Source organism: Mycetomoellerius zeteki, unplaced genomic scaffold (genome assembly GCF_001594055.1).
Source record: "Mycetomoellerius zeteki isolate Tzet28-1 unplaced genomic scaffold, Tzet1.0 scaffold206, whole genome shotgun sequence".
In the NCBI taxonomy this organism is placed as follows: domain Eukaryota; kingdom Metazoa; phylum Arthropoda; class Insecta; order Hymenoptera; family Formicidae; genus Mycetomoellerius; species Mycetomoellerius zeteki.
This window is the reverse complement of record NW_017257021.1, coordinates 1,023,407-1,047,310: the sequence shown is the minus strand read 5'-3', so window position 1 is coordinate 1,047,310 and position 23,904 is coordinate 1,023,407. Positions and strand designations below refer to the sequence as shown.

Below are 23,904 nucleotides of genomic sequence, written 5' to 3'. Positions count from 1 at the left end.
TTTTATAAATTATATTAAATACACTTCACGATATAAAAATTATATTAATATATTAATATTATATCAGCTTTCTTTTTCAATAAAATAATGCTTAATGTACAAGTCCATTGTATCTAATGATATTATACGATATTTACATATATATGTTATAAATGTAAGTAGTTACTAAAATAAATCAAAATTATGTTATTATTATTTATAATTACGTATGTTATACATCATGAACTATACATAACAGGGTAAAGGAAAAAAAGAATAAATAATAAAATTTTTAAAAATATTTCGTTAGCGATTTATTAGAGAAATGTACAATTACCTATTTTCGTAATAAGAAAGCTATATTAGACTAATTCGTTGACTTTACACAGGAATTAAAAATTCGCAGCATTATATTTAACAAATCCTCCACTGACTAGAGAAAATAATACAGGAAAGTACACGAAGAAAAGATAGTCCCGTGTTTTTACTCGCAAGTAGATAATGGAAGCGAACCCATCACCATAAATAGTATGTATATATCATGACTCGTAATGTATAACAGTGACTTATTGTTTGAACTCTTGAAAAGAGAGTACAAAGAGACGAAGTGATAGTCACTGGAGGAGTTGTACACCGAAATACAAAACCGACCAATAAGACGAATGGTCTGAAATGCATTCCACGAGAATTATAAAAAATGTACGTTATTTATAAAATATTCTAAACGAACTTATGATAGGTGATAGTCAGGAGAAGGTTCAGCTACAGATTCAGTAGTGAACAAGGGGTTTGGGAACTCTGGTGGGTGTGGCAGTGGTCCAGCAGTCTTTGGCTGACGTCGATACGCCATAAGCCAGCATGACACAGCAATAGCTACGGCAACCAGTGCCAAAAGTGCCGTAATTATTAACGCTATGATAAAGCCGACCATAGAAACACAGATATCTTCCACTCTTTGTGCTGAAGGAGCTGAAAAGTATCACAAAAATGATTACTTTTTTTATTTTAATACGCATAAGAATCACCATAAAAGATGTCTTTTATCTAGCTATACTAGGTAATTTATGAATTAATTTTTAAATGACTGATTTTTTTTAAAAGAGTTTTTAAAAGATTTTTTTTAAGAGACAAATTATTTCAAGACACTTGCCACATTTCAACTCACCACCTTTTACAGTATTTTTTTTACACGTGTTATGCCTTACCTTCAGCTGGATCTGCTGTATACCTCTCTTCTCTCCTTTCCAGAGTGAATATTAAGTTCGATTGAATAGTTATCTCTTCACGAAGTTGACCTTCATATCCATCGGATACACTTAGAGATGTATCGTTAATCTCGGAATCAACGTCTCTACGACGACGACCAAAAGCATTATAACCGCGACAGTTTACCTAATAATAGAAGAAATATATTTTTATTTTATATATATATAATGATTACAAGTTTCAAGTACTCACAGGTTGACAGCGTCCAAAGCACACGCGTATATTGCACTGAAATCTTATATTGTCACTGCTAGGAAACTTAAACGCATTGAAACTAGCCATTAACGACTGAGTCTCGGGATTTTGCTCCCATTCTCCGAATATCGTGGGATCTGTCGCACAGCCATTTTCATCCGTTACGATGTACTCATTCTCTAAATTATCTTCCATCGTTTTAGCGACGCAATTTCGCGCAAATCCACCATAAATAGCTGCAATATATTATTATTTATTCTTATATTTTACAGCAAGATTAAGCTGGTGTTTAAATAATTAAAATTATGCACGAAACGTTATTAAAAGCAAAATACGATACTTACTTGAAGGTTGAACTTCCACTTGAAGCATTAGATTATCTCCGATTTCGGCAGAGTTAATTTCATTTCCATTCTGTGCAACTATTTTCATTACGCATATAGGAGGTGGACCGGTGTTAGCAATTGTTCCAGCAGTCGTCAACATGGAGACGTTAAAACCGAGGGTAACATTTTGTTCTCCAGTTTGGTATATACATTTAATATGATAAGCTTGTGCCTTGTAAGTCATCAATTTCGGATGTTTCTGTATAACGAGCACAAAGCTAGCTTGTCCCTAAAAAAATGAATTAAAATGTAAATAGCTTTCGATGCAATAAGTCATTGAAGCAGTTATGATACACAATGTTATTCAACTAACATTCACATGTATGAGTCCGCAATTGCCAAATGCAACTTTGAACGTTTCGGTTTTATGATCAGTTTCGGCCGGTATCGAGACAACTCGTCTGCATTGTTCATCTTTGCTACGACCTTTAACGTACAAGACCCCGTCGAAATCTTGATCTTGCAAATGTATTACGACTTGTACTCCATCTGACAGGCAACTTACATCCATTTCCGGTCTAGGGAAATCTGTTCGGCCATCCTTTCTGTCGTCTAAAAGATAGGAAACATAAGCATTAAAAGAATTTTTCAGACGAAAGTTACCGATTAGCTTGTTATTATTTATAAAAGATATAATTCACGGGAAAAAAATTGTACATTTTAAAAATCTAATGTATGTTCTAAAAGCTTATATATATATATAAAATCTTCTAAATTATTGTAAATTATCGACACCACGCGTTTATTTTCATAAATTTTCGTACAGCATTGAGTGTATGGATTGCCCAAATAGCCATTAACGCAGATACAGATAGCTTGATGTCTGGTAGCGTTACAAAGCGCGTGCACGCCACACTGTTGCTTCTTGCAAGGATCTTGGCAAGTATGAGTGACTTTATCGCAGTATCTGTCGTCGGCGCAGTCGTCATTACGTCTGCACTCGATTACACCAACTGAAATTAACCGCGATAATAGATTAGTGAAACGAGGAGTCGTAAAACACCTCTTGATCGATATAAAAAATTGAATAGCCAGCTTACTTTGTCTACAATATCCTTTGGCATCTATTTCGTATCCATATCGCGTCGGACAAACACAACGACCGTATTCATCTATGCTGAAGCCCTTTTCTAAGTTGCACACGCAGTAGCCTTCTTCGTTTATCACCATATTAGATTGTCCGCGACAAGGTACGCAGACGTCGTTTGCGTCCTTACCGAATCCAGGCGGACAGACGCAATTGCCGTATTCATCGCGAATCTGTCCTTTCCCGATTGGGCAGATTTCCGCTGGAATTTGATCACAGCGGATAATCGCATTTCCACGGTATCCTGAGAGACATTCGCATATCATGGTTCTGATTGGGCTGGTATCTAGAACTTTGCATTCGGCGTTAATACCGCACGGTGCGATTTTAGTGCACGGATTGATGCACTGTCCGTTGAAGCACGCAGTTTGGGAAGGACACTCATTGTCTGCTTTGCACTTTTCCTTAACTACAAGAAGATCCAGCGAGAAATTAAAACTGAAGAACTAATTATGTACATATATTAATTTCAGCAAAGATGAAATAGATCTTTCTTTTACCCTTAGTACAGCCTGATTTAATGTCGCCGATGTAGCCAGGTGGACACGCGCATTCCACAACGTGATTATAAACGTTGCAGTCCATATTGCCAGTGCATGGATTTTGTACACAGGGATTTTCACAGCGATTGTTAATGCAAGCCTTATTGGTAGGACAATCGGAATTAGACCTGCATCCTAGCAGGACGCAGGAGACCCGCGGATTGCCACCAAAACCTGGTGGACACTCGCAGATAGCCTTATGATGGATGCCGTGACATACGGCGTTCTTACCGCAGGAGGCCAAGAATGGCGAGCACGCTGGTACACAATTGCGTTGGACACACACGTGTGAACCGCTGCAATCACTGTCCGTTCTGCATCCTGCAACTAAATATCAAAATACAATATAAAAATCAATATACCATTATAAAATATATCTTCATTAACGTATTCCTCTTAAGGGAGGAAAAGTTATAAAATGGCTTTTTCTAAACAAAAAAAGTACCTCTTGTACAAAGAATATCCGGATTTCCGTCATATCCCAGCGTGCACGAGCATATCGGCTTATGATTGATGACATTGCAAACCGCGTTAGGCCCGCACGCGCAAGGATCCTTACAGATCGCGTTCACGCAGGAGCGTTCCGAAGGACAATCATCATCCTTGGTACATTCGATTTTGAGAATCGGTTTGGTAGCCCGACAAGTACCACTACCGCTGCTGACGTATCCGCTAGGGCATACGCATACCATGGTGCGTATCGGATGCGTCGGTAGAACCCGACACTCAGACGGCTCAGTGCATGGTTGTATGATCGGGCATGGAATCTGGCATTTGTTGCTCAAACAAGCGAGTGAATCCGGACAGTCACTGTCCTCCCTGCACTCAGGTCTGACTTCTGGTTGGCAATTGATGTACGGATTTCCGGTGAAGCCCGACGGGCAGCGGCATATCGGCAAGTGATTCAGGACCCTGCATTCCGCGCGAGGCGAGCAAGGATTGTCATGGATGCAAGGATCGATACATTGTATGTTGATGCACGAGTGATCGCCTGGACAGTCGCCGTTGCTGTAGCAGCCGATCACGCGGCAGCGATCCAAGGGATTACCATGATAGCCCTTACGGCAGCGGCAGTCGGCTACGTGATTGTTCGGGAAGCACTCGGCGTTGGTACCGCACAGATCTGTGACCAGGCATGGATTCACACAGTTATTATTCTTGCAGGTCTTATCGAGCATGCACTGACTGTCGTGCTGGCACTCGACGGAATGACAGGCGATCTCGGGATTGCCTTGATAGCCCTGCTCGCACGAGCAGATTGGTTTATGATTCTTTACGTAGCAAGCGGCGTTAGTACCGCAGTTGCAAGGGTTGCGACATTGCCTGTTAATACACGTCTCACGATCACCGCAATCGTCATTCGTCGTACACGTTCCAATGACCGTCAATTGTACTATAACATTGAAATAATTAATGGATTACCAATTATTATTTTCAAACATTATATTGTTTTTTAATTGACCGATTCAAATAATATTTAGCTACGCTTACTTGGCCTGCAAACACCGTCGATGTCGGTAATCCAACCCTCAGGACAGGTGCAAATCATGGTCCTTACGGGTACCGTATCGAGAACATCACAACGAGCGTTTTCGAGACATGGTTTGATGACCGGGCAAGGATCGATGCATTTCTCTCGAATGCATACCAACTTGTCTAAACAATCGATGTCGACTTTGCATTCAGGCTCCTCGATTTCCACTGCGGTATGCCGCTCGCAATAAGAAAATGGATTTCCCAGCGGAATGTTTTCGGGGCAACGGCAGGATGCAATGTGATCTTGGACGTAACAAACCGCATTCTGCGCGCAAAGTGAATTCTCGGCGCATGGGTTTATACAGCGACCGTCGTTGCAAGCCAGATTGTGGGGACAATCGTGGTCGGTATTACACTCAACTCTTTCACAATGAGTTTGCGGATTGCCGTAGTAACCCGGACCGCAACGACAAGCCGACCGATGATTCTTGCCGTAACATTCCGCGTTGATGGCGCATTTATTGTCCAAGATGCAAGGATTCACACATTGGCCATTATAGCAGGTAGCTGCGTAGTCGCACTCGCTGTCAGATTCACAATCAACTAAAATAGACAATCGTGATTAGAAATGCATTAAAAATTATGAAATTTTTTGTAATTTCTTGTGATCTGAAATAGTGTCTTATTAGTAAGGTGATTAAGTCGCGCCATTAATAATAAGATGTAGTCGCAATTACAATGATTCATATACTGTTAACATATTATAAACATATTAACATATAGTAATTTTAAAAACTATAAATAATTTATTGTTATGATAACAATAAATTATTTGCAGTTTTTAAGATTTTTATTAACATCGAATTATTAATATTCTTACAAAATGCTTATTAGCATCAATTATATTATTAAATTCTTCACAGAAAAAAAATTTGCAGATTCTAAATAAATATTTACTCCAATAGTACTAACAAAATATTTATTAATACTAAATGTAAACATATATTTATTCGATTTAAACATAACTGTTTTATTTTGAATAAATATTTATTTATTATAAATAAATATTTTGTTAATATTATTGGAGTAAATATTTATTTAAAATCTGGAAATTTTTTTTTTGTGTTGTCATTAATATGATATTACTACTCTAGTTCTGTTCATGCTTGCGTTTCAAAACCGAAAAAGATTTTGGCGCGCGGTTTACAAAATTAGATATATGTATATAAATTCGCACCGAAATATTTAAGCGCTAAGATCCACTCTTTGACCGATAATAAGATTTCTCTTACTTAATTAGATTTATTCTCATCGGTCCAATTTAAAACTATTATAATTAAGATATTATAAATTTCACTCGCTGTACAAAGAGAATGGAATAAATGCTACTTACGTTTAAAACATCCTAATTGAGGATTTCCAGAATAGCCTGGAGGACATACACAAGAAGGATAATGATTTATGACGTTACATTTGGCATTGGGTCCACAGTTGCAGGGATTAATGCACATGCCGTTGACACACGCATAATTTCCTGCGCATTCGCTGTTTGATACGCATTCAGGCGTGATCTCCGCTGCAGCCGAAAATATCGTAATATGAAATAAAATTGTTACAATTTCTCCAAAATATACTTTTTATTCGTAATAATACTTACGTGGTATGCACTTGGTTTTAGGATCGCCGATATAGCCAATCGGGCATTTGCAAATCGGATTATGATTGTCAACATGGCACAGAGAGTTCTTGCCGCATGGATCACCAGCAACACACGGATTTACGCAGAGCGAATTTATGCATTGCTTGTCGCGCGCACATTCGCTGTTTGTGTAACATTCTGGTCGAGGTCCTGGCAATGGAACAACTGGAACTGCAACAAAAATTATATCAATGCATATATTATATATATATATATATCTATCCTAGGAAATAAAAGGCAGTAATTGCGAAAAACGCTTCAATTTGTAATTAAAATTTTTGCATTTATATACCTCTTGTGCATTCTATGTAGGCATTGCCGGTAAAGTCCTGAGAACAGAAACAGATACCAGTGTGAGACGTGGATTTACATTGCGCGTTAAAACCGCACTGAGTTGTCAAACAGGCATCGACGCATTTTCCATCCAGACACGTCTCATAGTTGGCGCAATCTTGATCTAAATGACATTGTACGTCGCCCAACACTGCAATGCATCCATAGACAATTAAATAAGTTATTGAATAATAATACAAAATGTTTATACATTTCGTATAAGATTGACATGTACCAATCTGCTTGCATTGACCATTAACATCAGTGATCGTGTTCGGTGGACACAAACATATCATCGTACGAAGTGGTTCCGTGTTCAGGACTTTGCACTGCTGTTCACTGGTGCACATACCAGCGGATATACATGGATCTTGACATTTGGTATTAATACAAGCGAAATTCAATGCGCATTCATTATCTTGCGTGCATTCCGGCTCAATAGAAGGTTCAACTAAGAATCACACAAATATATCAGATAGAACCTCTTAAAACTATCTTTTTTTATAGACTAATTTTAAATAAATTTTTCTTCAATAAAGTTAACAACAAAGTAACAATAAAGTTTTAAAACTCAACATACCAATGCATGTTACATAGGGATTTCCGGTGGTACCCGGAGGACACGTGCACTTCGGCTGATGATCGCGCGCGATACAAATTGCGGTTTCGCCACACGCATCGTCGTCGCAAACCGGTCTGCAAACTCTATTCAGTCTGTCACAGGCTTCGTGATCAGCGCAATCTTCGTTGTAATGGCAGATCGCGGAAATACATGCCACACGTGGGTCGCCTTGAGTACCTTGCGGACAGATACATTGGGCTCTATGAGATACCGCTCTGCATTCTGCACTCCGACCGCACACAACATCACCAATGAGACATGGAGAGACGCAATTATCATTGCGGCAGGTTTTGTCATAAGGACAGTCATTGTCTGTCTTACATTCCGCTGAAAAAAAGAAACAAATATGTGTAACGAATAAGTGCAACGTATCCAAATAAAAATCTTTTAGATTAATTTCCAACGTGTTTGAGATCTTTTGTTATTAAAATGTAGTAGATTTATTGTTGTTCTTTTTAAAAAATCAAAGAAAATTATTATTTCAATTATTTTAAAGTTTATAAATACATTTTTTATGGCAATGTGACAATTTTTAGAAATCTATAAGAAACTTACGTCTGAAGCATTGAGCTTGTGGATCACCGGCTAAACCGTGTTGGCAGTGACAAGAAGGATGATGATTAATCGTGATGCATTCCGCATTTAGACCACAACGATTGCTGGAGCACGGATCTTGGCACAATTGATTTATGCACGCTTTATCGGATGGACACTCTGTGTTTGTTCTGCATTCCGCAAGAACTATATTTTCTGTAAATGCAAAAGACAGAGATGTGAAAAACGTACGACCGCTTACATTGAGGAATGAAAAAAAGTATACAGTACCTTCATAGCAATTTATGAATGGATCACCAACGTATCCGTAAGGACACTGACACGTACGGCGATGATTTTCGATATGACATTCCGCATTTGGTGAGCATGGATTAACGGTACAAGGATTAATGCATCGACGGTTTAGACAGGCCATGTCTGGTGTACATTGTGAATCACTTTCACATACCGCAGCGATTTGTTTGTCCACTGCAAATACACAAAATATTCGTAATTCAGTTATCAATGTTTTACCGTATATAATTAATTGAATTAATTTTATTTGAAAATTTCGATTATTTTTTTAAGAATAATTTATTTTATTTTATTTAGATGTTTTTCTATATTAATATATAATAATGTACATTTGTTTGAATAAAAGTCTACCTGGTACGCAAGCAACGGTGGCATCACCAGCAAAATTTGGCAGACATTCGCAAATCATTGTTCTCATCGGTAAAGTATCTACAACGCTACATTTGGCACTAACGATGCATGGTTTCGTTTCTGTACATGGATCTTTGCAAATACCATTGAAACATGCCAATTTGCTAGGACAGTCAGCATCGACTTGACATTCGGTCTCTGGTTCTAACAGATCTAAAATAACAATAGATATTGTATAAGCATATATCAAATCATAACTGTTATTTTGAAATTTTTTTACGGCAATCTAATCTAAATTATTCATTTGTTAAATATACCTTCTAAACTTTACTAGCAATAATTTAATAATATCAATCTCTATATACAATCATATTTCTCATTTCATTGAATACATAATATTGCATATATGTGGTAGTGATTATCTTTACTTAATTTAATATCTATACTTCTAATATACTTTATAAATATATTTATAAACCTAATATTAAAATGGATTCTTACCCATGAGACACGAAGTGTAAGGATTACCCACGTAACCAGGTGGACATTTACATACTGGCCGATGATTGACAACATTGCACAATGCTGGTGGTGGACAGTTGCAAGGATTGACGCATCTTAAGTTGCGGCAGGCCAAAGATGGAGCGCAATCATTGTCGCTAGTGCACTCAGGTCTTTCGCATATTTCGTAAGGATTACCCGTATATCCATCAGGACAATAGCATCGAGTTTTATGATATCCATCAGCGGTACACATTGCATTAATACCGCACTGTGTAACCAAACAGGTATCAATACATTCATTATTAATGCAAGACTGAATTAATGAGCATTCGCTATCGCTACGACAACCAACTGTAAAAAAAATATTAATAAAGTTGATGTGTGTTATATAACTAAAAGATGTATCAGTTATATACGTGTATATTTGTTTAACGCACGTTGATGACAATATTGCTGAGGATATCCAGTGTAACCATCATTGCAGATACATATAGCTCTGTGCATTTGCACATGGCAGCGACTATTAAGACCACAAGAATCAAGAGTACACGGATCAACGCACTTTTGATTGAAACAGGTCTTGTCATTTGAGCATTCAGAATTTTGTGTGCATTCTGGGATTGGTTCTGCAAAGATATAATTAAAATTTAAATTTTGTCATCATGCAAAAAAACGCATTTCTTCATAAATTTAACTCTAAAATTAACTATTTTCGATATACATATTAATGCTTTACCAGAATGATTTTTTTTAGACATTAATATCAGTATTTCGTTAGATTATTATCTATACATACTTTTAATATTTACAAAATAATGTAATATATGCATTTAAGAAAATCAAATTAATTTTTTTAATTAATAATTAAAAAACTCTATTTTCAAACATATATCTAACATTGTATTGATATATTCTTCACATGAAAATATTACCTTCAAGGGCTGGAATGGTGCATTGCACTCGCGCATTACCCATGAATCCAACTGGACAGGAACAGATTGGTTTGTGATTAACGGTTTGACAGATAGAATTGATGCCGCACGCGCCAATGCAGGGATCTTTGCATTTCTGTGAAAAGCAGGCTTTATCACGCGGACAGTCTGAATTGATAACGCACTCAGGATAAATGCAAACAGCGACACCATTTCTCACTCTGCACTCGCCGTTGTAATTGCAAGGCGATGGACTGCAAGGATTGGTTTCTAAAATAAAAATGCGCATTTCATAACAACAGCGAAACAATCTGAGAATAATATAATATATTTTATACAAAATCCAAAATTTTTTTATATTTACCAATTTTTGTATAACATTCCTCAAAAGGATTGCCGATCAACGGAGATGGACAACTGCAAAGTGGACTATGATTGATCGTCTTACACACTGCCTTGCTACCGCACACATTCTGAGAACAAGGATCTTTGCATTTACTCTGTATGCAAGCTTTATCGCCCGGACAATCCGAGCTGAGGACGCATTCCGGATGACAACCAGTTACACTCGTTGGAACGCCTTGCAGCCCAGGCAAACATTTGCAAATTGCCGTATTACCAATTTTCTCGCACACAGTATTCGGACCGCACGGTGATGGATAGCACGGATCCGTTTCCTTAGTATCTAAACATAAGAATAATAATAATAGGAATTAATAACGTCCATCATAAGAAAAAAGAAAGAAAGCTTAAAAAAAATATAACATTTTAATCTCTCTTTTATGTTCAAGACCTCTTTATTCAATTAGAAAGATAAATGATTAAATTATATATAACACTGCTGTCCGACCTCAAAATTTGATCTCTTTTTTTGCAGCACACGTGTGAATATATCGTCATTTCCATTCTGCAAACAAAAATACACAATGTAGGTAACAAACTCTTACCTTCTACAGGGATTTGGCAGAGCGTGAAAGCGTCTCCGATCGTTGGCAGTGGGCAAGAACAAATAGGAACGTGATTGGATACGGTACAGGTTGCACCAACGCCGCAAGTTCCAGGGCAAGGATCTTGACATTTCGTCTTTATACATGCTTGCGATTTTGGACAGTCGGTATTCACAAGGCACTCGGGTTGACAGCCTTGATACGGATTCCCTCTATAGTTCGGTACGCACTCGCAAATGGCTGTGTCAAATCTCTCGTGACAGTACGCATTTATTCCACACGGTGATGGACTGCACGGTCTAGATGGTACAGGCGGTGTTGGAATTGCTAAAATAACAACAAAAAACATATAATTAATTTCATAGTCATAGTTTATACAGTTTAAAGATTATACGTGCAGTATATATTATAATGTGTAAATTAATGTTTTTAAAAATATAGTATTATTTGCATATAAGAACAAAAGTAAATAAATATATATATCTGCTGCATGCAATGTACATGTTTTTTATACATGTAAAAGTGTAACATATATATGATACATTTATATAATATATTTAAAGATATTTTGCCGTATCGATATATGACAGTAGAGTATAGCATTTAAAAAATGATGCAAGATCAATATGTGACAAAAAAATTGAGTGCAGTTCTTTTAAATACATTAATTATGTACACTAAGGATATTTACAAGATCTAGAGTTCAAGAAATCAAGTTTTAGAGATTAAAATGTTGATTAATAAGATGCCGAAGTAATATCCATCGGGTCAATTATTACGGGTAAAGGTAGCGGGGATTTTCTTACATATTATCTCAGAGCAAACAGTGAATGGATCTCCAGTGTATGATTCGGGACAAGTGCATCGGGCTTGGTGCAAAGTGACTTGGCACAGTGCATTAAATCCGCATAATCCAACACACGGATCGGTACACTTCTGCTTAATGCATGCTCGATTGGTGGGACATTCGCTGTTTACATGGCATTCGGGTCTACAATTGGGTGGAGATCCTATAAAGGTGGGCGAACAGGAGCAGGAGGGTATGTTATCGGCAGATACCGCGCACTGCGAGTTCAATCCACATGGTGAGGGGTAACATGGGTCCCTGGTGGGTTCTACGTCCGGTGTTGCTGGCGATAAAAAAAAGAAATTCATTATTTGTTTCAAAGTTAAAGAAAAGACATCTCAAATACACAATACAAACACAATCGAAGAATCATCAAGAAAACATCCAAAAGACACATTCATCTTTCTCATGTCAAATTTTAGACGCCTATATAATGTCTCTTAAATATTTGCATTATTTGGAGCATCCTGGGTAGTTACTTACTTATAGGGAAACAGTTGATAAACGGGTCACCGGAATGCTGAACGGGGCATCTGCAAATTGGATTATGATTTCTCACGACACATAGCGTGTTCTGACCACAAGCGTTTTCACAAGGATTGCGACATCTCATATTCACGCAAGCCTTGCTCTGCTCGCAATCGGTGCTAACGAGACACTCGGGTCTACAGCTTGGCGGGATACCGAAGTAACCAGGTAGGCAAGAACATGAGGCTTGATCTCCGAATTCACGGCAAACGCTGTTAGGTCCGCAAGGGGAGGGCTCGCAGGGTTTGACGCGTGCTATCGAGATGTAAGGTGGTAAAATTAATTGGCTTTTTTCAATGACAGGACTCCTCAAAGAATAAACAAAAATAGGGAGACTCACACTGCACACGTTTACAGAGAGTGAATGGATCGCCTTCATAATCCTTGATACAGCTACAAGTGGATACATGATTGATGACCGCGCATTCCGCATTCTGGCCGCAAATTCCGACGCAGGGATCCACGCACTTGTTATTCGCGCAAGCTCTATTGAATGAACAATCAGAATTTTGCACGCACTCCGGCCGACATTCCCGATATGGATCACCACGATATTCAGGTATACAATTGCAAATTCCGTTACGGCACTCGGAATTCAGCCCGCATGGCGACGGATTACATGGGTCTGATGTTACTGTAGGAATTTCTGTCGGAATCGAAAGACGCAAGTGTGAAGAATAATTGTTTTATATTATTAGTTTATATTTAAAAAAAAAAGAATATATAAGTGGACAACAAAAGTTCTTACGCATGGGCGCCAGGTAACAATTGCTGAAGGGATCGCCTATGTATCCATCGAGACATGTGCAAGCCGGGGTATGGTTGATTACAGTGCACAAGGCATTGAAACCACAGGATCCAGGGCAGGGGTCTCTGCATTTTTCTCTAATGCAAGCTTTATTACTGGTACAATCAGAGTTAATTGAACATTCGGTACGGCAGTAAGGTGGCGATCCAATGTAATTAGGCATACACGTGCAAGACGGATAGCCTCCCCTGTCTTGACACGTGGAGAACGGCCCACAAGGCGATGGGACGCAAGGGTTTACTTGTAGCGTTGGTACAGGCATCACTGGAATAAAATTGTATATAACAATCTCCGCGCGTATACAAGACTGTCTTTCAGTGACGCGATGTTCTCACAATAAATTTTTTCCGGGACTTACAGGGCATGTCGAAACACTTGACGAAGGGATCTCCAATCTGACTGGGTCCGCAACTGCAGAATGGACTGTGGGATAGGGCATCGCACTTAGCGTTAATACCGCATACACCTGGGCATGGATCGACGCATTTCTGATTGACACACGCGCGATTTATAGAGCATTCTGTGCTAACGATACATTCGGGTCTGCAGTCGGGGGGAATTCCTTGATAAGTAGGCAGGCACGAACAACTGGCTTTTCCGTTTACATTGAGGCATCGACTGTTTGGACCGCACGGTGACAACTGACAAGGGTCGCCTATAGGCACCGGAGCTATGGAGGATCGATCAAAAAAATGAAATAACGTATTTCTGTAAATGACTGATAACAACGGTCAGATATTTGAATCCACTTACGAGTTTCCTGCATAGGCTCGCAGTATCTGAATGGGTCTCCGGTATATCTCGATTGGCAACTGCACGCTGGTATGTGGTTGATGATTTCACAAATCGCATTGACACCACATGTTCCTGGGCAAGGGTCCTGACACCTGTTTCTTATGCAAGCTCGATTGGATGTACAGTCAGAGTTGATTACACACTCGGGTCTACAACCTTCGTACGGATTTCCGTAGAAATCGGGCAAACAAGTACAGGAAGCTGAGCCAGAAATTTCACGGCACATAGCATTTGCGCCACATGGTGACGGCTGGCACGGATTTAACGGAACTAGCGGTGTGTCGACTAAAATAGAGGACCATAGATTGTTTAACAATTTATCAAATATATATGTTAAACGTAATTTATAATAAAAATCACGTAACGCATATTTTCTGCGATAGTTGCTATATTTCTTCAAAACTTACTCGGTCGGGGATTGCACTGGATAAATGGATCACCGGTAAAATCACCGGCGCAAATACACATCGGGGTGTGACTGACAGTTCTACATTCAGCATTTCTACCACACGATCCTGGACAAGGATCACGGCATTTCTGGTTAATGCAAGCTTGTTGACTAGGGCATTCACTGTTACTAACACACTCCGGTCTACATCTAGGCGGAGTGCCGATAAATTGGGGCAAGCAGGAGCACGATGGGGCGTCATTGAGGACTCGACATACCGCATTCGGACCGCAAGGTGAAGGTTGACAAGGGTCTACCGGTGGTTGTGGTTCTTCCGCTGTAATGTTTAAGGTGTTACAAATATCTCGACATAATATAAATTATATATGATAATATAAGTCTCTAGTTTCGTGAAATTCTTACGTTGACGAATACATTGAACAAATGGATCTCCCGTGTACAAAGGCGGGCAACTGCATATAGGATTGTGATTCACGACGGTACATTGTGCGGTTAATCCACATGCACCGAGACATGGGTCAATACATTTTTGATTGCTGCAGGCTCTGTTGCGAGCGCAGTCGGCGCTTATAAGACATTCTGGTCTACAGGACGGTGGAGCGCCTCTAAAGCCGGCGATGCATGCGCAAATGGCTTGATTATTTGACACACGACAATGGCTATTTGGACCGCACGGAGATGGATTGCACGGTTGTTCCACGATGGTTGAATCTATTTAATAATAATTAAAATTTCACTCTTACATCAGGAAATATTCTCGAAACGAATACTCTCATCGTGCTTGAGAGAGGTACAAACCTTGAAGAGGTGTACACGATACGAATGCGCTACCGGTCATATTTCTTGGGCAACTGCACATGGGCAAATGATTAACAACAATGCATTCCGCGTTAACGCCGCATGTTCCAACGCACGGATCGCGACATTTATGGAGCATGCACGCTTTATCGCGAGGACAATCGGTGTTAATCACACATTCTGGTCGACAGCCGACATAAGGATCTCCTAAGTATTCGGGTATGCATGTGCAAACTCCATTGTTACATCGTGCGTTCTGGCCGCACGGTGATGGATTGCATCGGTCTAGGGGAAGTACTGAAATGTGCACAGGTTAAATTGCAGCGATTTAGAGTAATAAGCAATACGCTTGCTAGGATAATAACATGATGGAAACTCAAGTTCTTACAAGGTATTTGTGGTAAAACGTTGCAACTGATGAAGGGATCGCCAGTATAGCCTTCAGGACATATGCATGATGGTGTATGATTAATAACAGAACATCGCGCTAAGAGGCCACATGATCCTGGACAAGGATCTCTACATTTTTCTCTGATACAAGCTCTATTAGCGGAACAATCCGAATTTATTGAACACTCGGGTCGGCAATTAGGTGGAACACCTATATAATTTTGCATACAACTGCACGCTGGTGCATCACCAATGACTCTGCATAAGGCATTGGGGCCGCAAGGTGAAGGTAAGCATGGGTCCTTTAGATATTGGTCTCCTGGTTTTGAAACTACGGAAAAGTATAAGTAATATTAATATTCTTAGTGTATATAAAAATAGATAGCATTAACCAAAAGTTAATAAGGTTAACTTAATTTCAATAAATTTTAAAATTTTATAAAAAAGCTATCGTGTCCTACAGAACATACTTGCGACTGCGAAGCAATAGATGAAGGGATCGCCTGTATAACCATTTGCGCAGACACAAATAGGACTGTGATGTACGACTTTGCATTGAGCATCGCGACCACAAGTACCGATGCATGGATCCACACATTTTTGATTAACACATGCTCGGTTCGAACCACATTCTGAATTTACTAAACATTCCGGTCTACAATTTGGCGGAGTTCCAATAAACTGGAGCAAGCAGGAACAGACAGCTTGACCATTATTATTGGTACATTGACTATTGGGGCCACAAGGAGAAGGCTTGCATGGTTCACGCTTCTCATCGGGAACTATAATAACATAATATTTACAATAACACTTTTATATATCACTTTTCTTATATGTATGCCACTTTGTATATTAATTTCTTACACTTGTTACTTACTGCTGAGAGTCTGATAAATGCAGTTTATGTATGGGTTGCCAGTGTAACTAGGGATACAAGAGCAAATGGGAATATTGTTGACAACTTGGCAATTGGTATTGGTACCGCACGAACCAGGACATGGATTCTGACATTTTGATCCAATACAAGCTAAATGTGCGGGGCAATCTGACGAAATGGTACATTCGGGACGGCATCCTTCATAGGGATTCCCAATATATTCAAGCAAACATGTACAAGAACCGATGCCGTTTTGTTCTCTACATATGGCATTTGTTCCACAAGGGGATGGTTGACAAGGTTGTTTTGGTGCCGGTGGTTCGCCTAAAAAAAACATAATTTTATCCTATCCATAACATCAACTCCGAATTAATACGTTCTTAATTAATAGAACTCTATTGATTAAGTTTCATAGCCATAGTATTACTATAATAATCAAAGTGTAATATTAAAAAGAATTATTATTGATAACAATGAACACAATGCCACTCAATTACTCAATAAGGCATTTATTAAAAAAACAACCACTTAAAAATCAAGCCTATTTGAACTTACTGGGCATAATCGTGCATTGAACAAATGGATCGCCTGTGTAACCGACGCGACACGTGCAAGTGGGCACATGATTAACGACGTAGCAATTAGCCAGCAAGTGACAAGATCCAGGACATGGGTCTCTACATTTTCGATTGATACATGCCATTTGACTCGGACATTCGCTGTTACTAATGCACTCCGGTCTACAGTTCGGTGGTGTCCCAATGAATTCTATCATGCAAGAACACGATGGCGTATCATTGATGACTTGGCACTGAGAATTAGGACCGCAAGGCGATGGTTGGCACGGATTTATCGGTTTTGGAATATCCTCCGCTTTAAGATAAAAAAATACAAATTGTTATGTGCTTGATAAACGTGCGTCTAGTGTTTTTAGTAATCATAGAAACCTACGTCTTGGTACACAACGTATAAATGGATCACCAGTAAATACAGGAGGACAGGTGCAAACTGGATTATGATTCAACACTTGGCAACGAGCGGATATACCACACGCACCAAGGCAAGGATTGCCGCATTTCATGTTGATGCAAGCTTCGTTCAGTGCGCAATCAGTATTAACTATGCACTCAGGTCGGCAGGCTGGCGGATTTCCTATGAATCCGGCTATACACGTACATACTGCTTGATTATTAAAGTTCTGACATCGACTATTTGGACCGCAAGGCGATGGGTTACATGGATTCTCAATAACAGTTTGATCTGCAAAAGCAATTATTGTCGAAATCGTTTTCCTTTCAAGACATCCTTGAACAAATTAAATTTTTTCGCGACAAAATAATTCCTGTGACGAGAATCTTTAGTTAATAGTTAATATTTGTCCCTAGTATGCAAAATAATACACGATTGTCAATTAATTTTACCTTGAATGACTGGATAACACGCAGCAAACGCATTGCCGGACATTCCATCTGGACAGGCGCACATTGGAGTGTGATTTATCACTGTGCACTTTGCGTTTTGCCCGCAAACTCCAATGCACGGATCAAAACACTTGTTACGAACGCAAGCTTTGTCTAATGGACAATCCGGATTTTGTACACATTCGGGTCGACATGCGGTGTAAGGATCACCGTGAAACTCAGGCATACAGGTGCAAACGCCGTCGCGACATACCGCGTTGGCTCCGCACGGGGACGGATTACAAGGATTTTGCGGTATAGGTGCAGCTGCAAATGTCATTATCCATTTTGAATGAACGTTTCTGTTTTTAAAGGTCTCATGATACAGAACATATCTTTTCAGTTTCATGTTTTGAAATTTCCTAGTATACTGTCATTTTGTAATAATTATCCTCACATAGTAAAAATATTTGATGTATTAATTCATTATAATAAATTTATAATCGACTAGTTTTTTTTCACAATGCTTAAATTATAAATTAAATATTTAAAATTTGCTTAGAAAGTTTTATTAAAAAGTTAATTCAAAAAACTAGCATTTAACTTGATTCTTAATTTCTCTTTTATCAATCATGTGAATGATTGATATATATGTTGTATGAAATAATGAGGATAAATGCTTACGAGCAGGTTCCGGAAAGCAATTAGCAAACGCATCCCCGGTGTAACCTTTCGGGCAGAGACAGACGGCCATGTGATTAATCACGAGACATTGGGCACCGATACCACACGAGCCAGGGCACGGGTCTCTGCATTTTTGTCTCAAGCAAGCTCGATTATTGCTACACTCAGAATCAACGGTACATTCTGGCCGACAATTCGGAGGGCTACCAATGTAATTTTCCAGACAGGTGCATGTTGGCACGCTCGCGTAGCCGCTATCGCGACAACTGGCAAATGGACCACAGGGGGATGGAACACACGGATTTTCTGGCATTTGAGGGGTATCTTTGTCTATAACTGTAAACGAATAATTTTTTTAATATCATACAAAATATTTACGTCACGTACTTAAAAAAACGTACGCTTTCTTAATTCAAATCAAATTTTATACAACACGTATGCAACGACGCTTTAAACAAATATCTTACAGCGTACTTACGCGTTTGGAAACATGTTACAAAGGGATCGCCGGTGAAACCTTGATTACAACTGCAAATCGGACTATGATTAATAACTTCACATCTTGCGTTGATGCCACAAATTCCGGGGCATGGATCAACACATTTACGATTTTTGCAAGCACGATTTACGGGGCAATCGGAACTGACAGTACACTCCGCACGACAGTTCGGTGGGGTTCCGATAAATGTGGGTAAGCAAGAGCATACCGCTTGACCATTTAATTCACGGCACTGACTATTAAGTCCACAAGGAGAAGGGCTGCATGGATTAAATTCTGATGCTAAAAAAAGAAGATTACAAGTTAAATTTTGTAAAATTACGATAATTCTACATGGTCGAATAAGTGTAATATTTGCACAAAATTATAAAAAATTATTGATTTGTGATACACTTGTACTGACAATGAATTGTTATAAAATTCTACAGATGTTATTAAGTTATAATTAATTTCAGGTAACTTAAAGGTTTTGAAAATATTCCAATAAATCGAGGATTAATTATTATCAGATTAGATTGAACTGCACCTCATAAGAACTTAAAGCACTTACACGTATCTTGTACAATTCTGTTACAAGAGACGAACGGGTTGCCACTGTATCCAGGTTGACATGTGCACAACGGTGCGTGATTCACTACTTGGCAAATCGCATTATATCCGCAAAAACCTGGACAAGGATTCTGACACTTCGATCCGACGCACGCTCGATCTGCGGTGCAATCGGAGTTTATCGTACACTCGGGTCGACAACCTTCGTATGGATTGCCTGTATAATCTGATAGACACGTGCAAGAACCAACACCATTCGATTCGCGGCATATCGCATTAAAACCGCACGGTGACGGAATACAGGGTGTTGGTTTTACAGTATTTATAACGTCGCCTACGAAAAATATCAAATTCATTTTTTGTTCTTAAGGCAATATGTCAATAGCTCTAGTGAATTATCAATGAGCATCCCAGAAAATCACCGAATGTATTTTCAATTGCAGATACTAAAATAATTAACAAAATAATTGTCATAATAGTGAAGCATTGAGTTTGAATCACAAGCATTAAAGCTATAATAAATTACAATAATAAATAAATTATATATGTATATATAATAATGAGAATAAAATAAAATATATAAATATAAATAATAACAAAAAACATAATAATATCTTATATCTTATAAATAATAACAAAACATAATAACATCTTATATCTTATTTTTTACTTAAATTAAACTTGATCTTAATTCAATTTAATGTAAAAAATTAAAAATTTGTCATAATATCGACAATCAGAAATGCATTCTGTGATTCTAAGTACTTTAGACAATACATAATTACTGCACTTACTTTGCTTGGGATTACATAGTACAAACGGATCTCCTTCAAATCCGACAAGGCAAACACACATAGGTGTGTGACTTATTACTCGGCAATCAGAATTAATACCACAGGAGCCTGGACATGGATCGCGACACTTCTGATTGATGCACGCTAGCTGTGTAGAACATTCACTATTGCTAACGCATTCGGGTCTACAATTTGGTGGGTCGCCAATAAACTCTGGCAAGCAAGAGCAGGAGTATGCGTTGTTTACAACTTCGCATTTACTATTAAGTCCACATGGAGATGGAACGCAGGGATTAATGGGCGTTGGAGATTCTGTCGCTGTTAGGAAAAATAAAGAATACAATGTTTTTTTAACGATAAATACCTCCAATACTACTGATCAACTGTTGCTTTTAAATTACTCACGTCTTGGAATACATTGAGTGAAGGGATCCCCGGTTAACTGAGAGGAACAAGAACAAATCGGATTGTGATTAACTACAGTACATTGGGCTCTGATGCCGCACGTTCCAGGGCAGGGATCTATACATTTTTGATTATTGCAAGCCCTGTTAACGAGGCAGTCGGAACTAATAATGCATTCCGCTCGACAATTAGGTGGTGCATCCAAGTATCCAGGGAGACACGAACAGACAGCTTGTTCCTTTATCTTTCGGCACTGACTATTCGGTCCACAAGGTGATGGATTACATGGATCTTTTGGTATCGTGTCTGTTTAAATATTAAAAAAAAAAGAATATAATTATAGCAAGAATAATTATAATATCAATAATTTATGACACAATCTGAAAGTAATGAAATAAGTACCATCTATTGGGGAGCACTGCACAAACGCATTGCCAGACATTCTCTGTGCACAAGTGCAAACTGGTACGTGATTTACGACAGAACACAAGGCATTGACACCGCAAATTCCAAGACCACACGGATCTTGACATTTGTTCTTAATGCAAGCCCGGTCTCTCGGGCAGTCTGAATTTAAGATACATTCTGGACGGCATCCAAAGTTTGGATTTCCTTGATACTCGGGAAGGCAACTGCATACACCGTTAAAGCATTGTGTATTCGCGCCGCAATTTAAGCACGGATTTGTCGGTTTGAGTGTTGTATCTGAAGAATGAATTTTAACACTTAGTTTACGATAAAGCTTATTGTGAGTTTGAGATATTTTTCCACACTCTAAATATCATAAAGAAATATTCTCAGACTTGTCTATTGCTATGAATGATACGATGAATGATTGCTATGAATTACACATATTTTTTTTATTATCTTACCTTCCTCGGGAATTGGTCTACACATTACAAATGGATCCCCAGTGAATCCATTGAAACAAGAACATGTGGGTGTATGACGAATGACGTTACAAATTGCTCCTACTCCACAAACTCCATCGCAAGGATTTCGACACTTTCTTTGTATACATGCTTGATTAGTCGGGCATTCTGGATTAACTGAACATTCGGGTCTGCAATTGGGTGGTGTTCCTATATATGTTGACAAACAAGCACAAGATGCTTGACCATTAATGTCACGGCATTCTGAATAAGGTCCGCAAGGTGAAGGTGCGCAAGGGTTCACAAGTGGACGAGGTTCTTCATCTTTAGCTACGGGCATACAAATATATCTGTTATACGCTTTTTCTTGATAACGTGTTTCAATATAATTTTTCTAATCATCAAAACAATAGAAAATTAAAAGAGATATTTCATCTAATACGAAAAAAGTTGCTTAAAAAATTTATTTTATTAAAAAAAAAATACGCAAAGCAAAAAGAAATTTTTCTCAAAAGAATATATTCAGAATTTAAGAAAATATTTCTTTAATCTCTTAATGATTGACTTATACCACTTTATGATTTCGATTTACGAGATTTTCTATTTTCAATGATTCTTACGTGGCATTTCAAAGCAGGCAACGAATGGATCACCGGTAAAACTAGGTGGGCACGAGCAAATGGGATTATGATTAATCGTTTCACATCTTGCGTTGGAACCGCACAATGTACGACAAGGGTCGTTACATTTATATGAGATGCATGCTAGATTGAAAGCGCATTCAGCACTAACAGTGCACTCAGCGCGACAATTTGGTGGGCTGGATACCCACTGGAAATCGGGTAAACAAGTACAGACGCTTGTATTATCCACAACGCGACACAAGCTATTAGGTCCACATGGTGACGGTTCACAAGGATTACTGACAGCACTTTCTCCTTCTAAAAATTGCATTGTTTCACGAATTAATCACATTTCGTTATGAACCGAATTGCAACTAACGATAAGTCTATTCAGATACAATGTAATCATACCTATTTCTATCGGAGTACAATATGAAAAGGCATCGCCGGTATATCTAGGATAACAATTGCATACTGGCAAATGGTTAACAACCTGGCATAACGCATTGCGCCCGCATGATCCCGGGCATGGATCTCTACATTTCATATTTACACAAGCTAAATTGGCAGGGCAATCTGAATTTAAAACACATTCCGGCCTGCATCCTTCGTACGGGTTGCCGGTGTAATTCGGCAAGCACATACACGAACCGGCACCGTTGAATTCCTTGCACACTGCATTAGAACCGCAAGGAGAGGGATTGCAAGGATCAATTGGTGCAGGCGGCAATGGTGTGGCTAAAAAGTGGTATTAGTAAGCATAGAATTTATAAAAATTCATATAATTTTTAAAAAACATTATATAAATTTTTATAAATTTATATATTTTTTATAATATAAATTCATTAAAATTTATATAATATATATAATATTTATATAATAAAAATTTATATAATTTGTATAATTAACAAGAGAATAAAAAAAAAGATACGAATGTTTCTGTATAAAACAGACATCAAAATCAATATAATTACGGCAATTTTTCATTTTAATAAAATTTATTTGTGATAATATGATAATGCTATAATTTTGCAAGATTTTTTATATTTCAAACATGTAGCCAAAATCATACCCAGTTTTTCCCGAATGATACTTACGTTCTCTTAAGATGCATTGAGTGAATGGATCACCGATGTAACCATTTATACAAGAACACATCGGGGTGTGACTGACAACGTGACAATTAGCGTTCGCACCGCAGGAACCAATGCATGGGTCCTGACATTTCTTATTAATACAAGCTAAATGATTAGAACATTCGCTGTTACTGATGCACTCCACTCTGCAATTTGGCGGACTGCCAATGAAATCGGGTAAACACGTGCACACAGATTCAGTGCCGCGTGGTTGGCATTGCGAATTGGGACCGCACGGGTTTGGCTTGCATGGTGTGAGGGGTAATACAGGTATTTGAGCTAAAAGGACAAAGTTCGATGCATAAAAAAAGAACAAGGATTT

General features: G+C 38.4%; 1 protein-coding gene across 1 annotated transcript in view; it reads right to left on the bottom strand.

Annotated features, from left to right (window-relative positions):
* Nucleotides 1-287: 287 nt before the first annotated feature.
* dpy (fibrillin-like protein dumpy) overlaps nt 288-23,904 on the bottom strand; it is a 79,316-nt gene continuing 55,699 nt past the window's right edge. The window contains 48 exon segments of the mRNA XM_018447670.1: nt 288-948; nt 1,185-1,371; nt 1,438-1,676; nt 1,785-2,055; nt 2,140-2,378; nt 2,591-2,779; nt 2,867-3,322; nt 3,414-3,782; nt 3,901-4,848; nt 4,947-5,534; nt 6,325-6,507; nt 6,589-6,801; nt 6,923-7,114; nt 7,199-7,414; nt 7,544-7,912; nt 8,141-8,335; nt 8,411-8,608; nt 8,786-8,998; nt 9,287-9,640; nt 9,727-9,915; nt 10,222-10,491; nt 10,586-10,906; nt 11,169-11,495; nt 11,975-12,298; nt 12,499-12,798; nt 12,884-13,189; nt 13,292-13,615; nt 13,710-14,021; nt 14,105-14,431; nt 14,554-14,871; nt 14,958-15,266; nt 15,354-15,650; nt 15,742-16,074; nt 16,214-16,525; nt 16,621-16,944; nt 17,176-17,493; nt 17,572-17,880; nt 18,042-18,347; nt 18,705-19,040; nt 19,183-19,485; nt 19,754-20,086; nt 20,547-20,864; nt 20,952-21,257; nt 21,354-21,656; nt 21,824-22,153; nt 22,444-22,764; nt 22,858-23,184; nt 23,544-23,861. Coding sequence (XP_018303172.1) covers nt 710-948; nt 1,185-1,371; nt 1,438-1,676; nt 1,785-2,055; nt 2,140-2,378; nt 2,591-2,779; nt 2,867-3,322; nt 3,414-3,782; nt 3,901-4,848; nt 4,947-5,534; nt 6,325-6,507; nt 6,589-6,801; nt 6,923-7,114; nt 7,199-7,414; nt 7,544-7,912; nt 8,141-8,335; nt 8,411-8,608; nt 8,786-8,998; nt 9,287-9,640; nt 9,727-9,915; nt 10,222-10,491; nt 10,586-10,906; nt 11,169-11,495; nt 11,975-12,298; nt 12,499-12,798; nt 12,884-13,189; nt 13,292-13,615; nt 13,710-14,021; nt 14,105-14,431; nt 14,554-14,871; nt 14,958-15,266; nt 15,354-15,650; nt 15,742-16,074; nt 16,214-16,525; nt 16,621-16,944; nt 17,176-17,493; nt 17,572-17,880; nt 18,042-18,347; nt 18,705-19,040; nt 19,183-19,485; nt 19,754-20,086; nt 20,547-20,864; nt 20,952-21,257; nt 21,354-21,656; nt 21,824-22,153; nt 22,444-22,764; nt 22,858-23,184; nt 23,544-23,861 — 14,879 coding nt within the window. The 3' untranslated portion in view covers nt 288-709.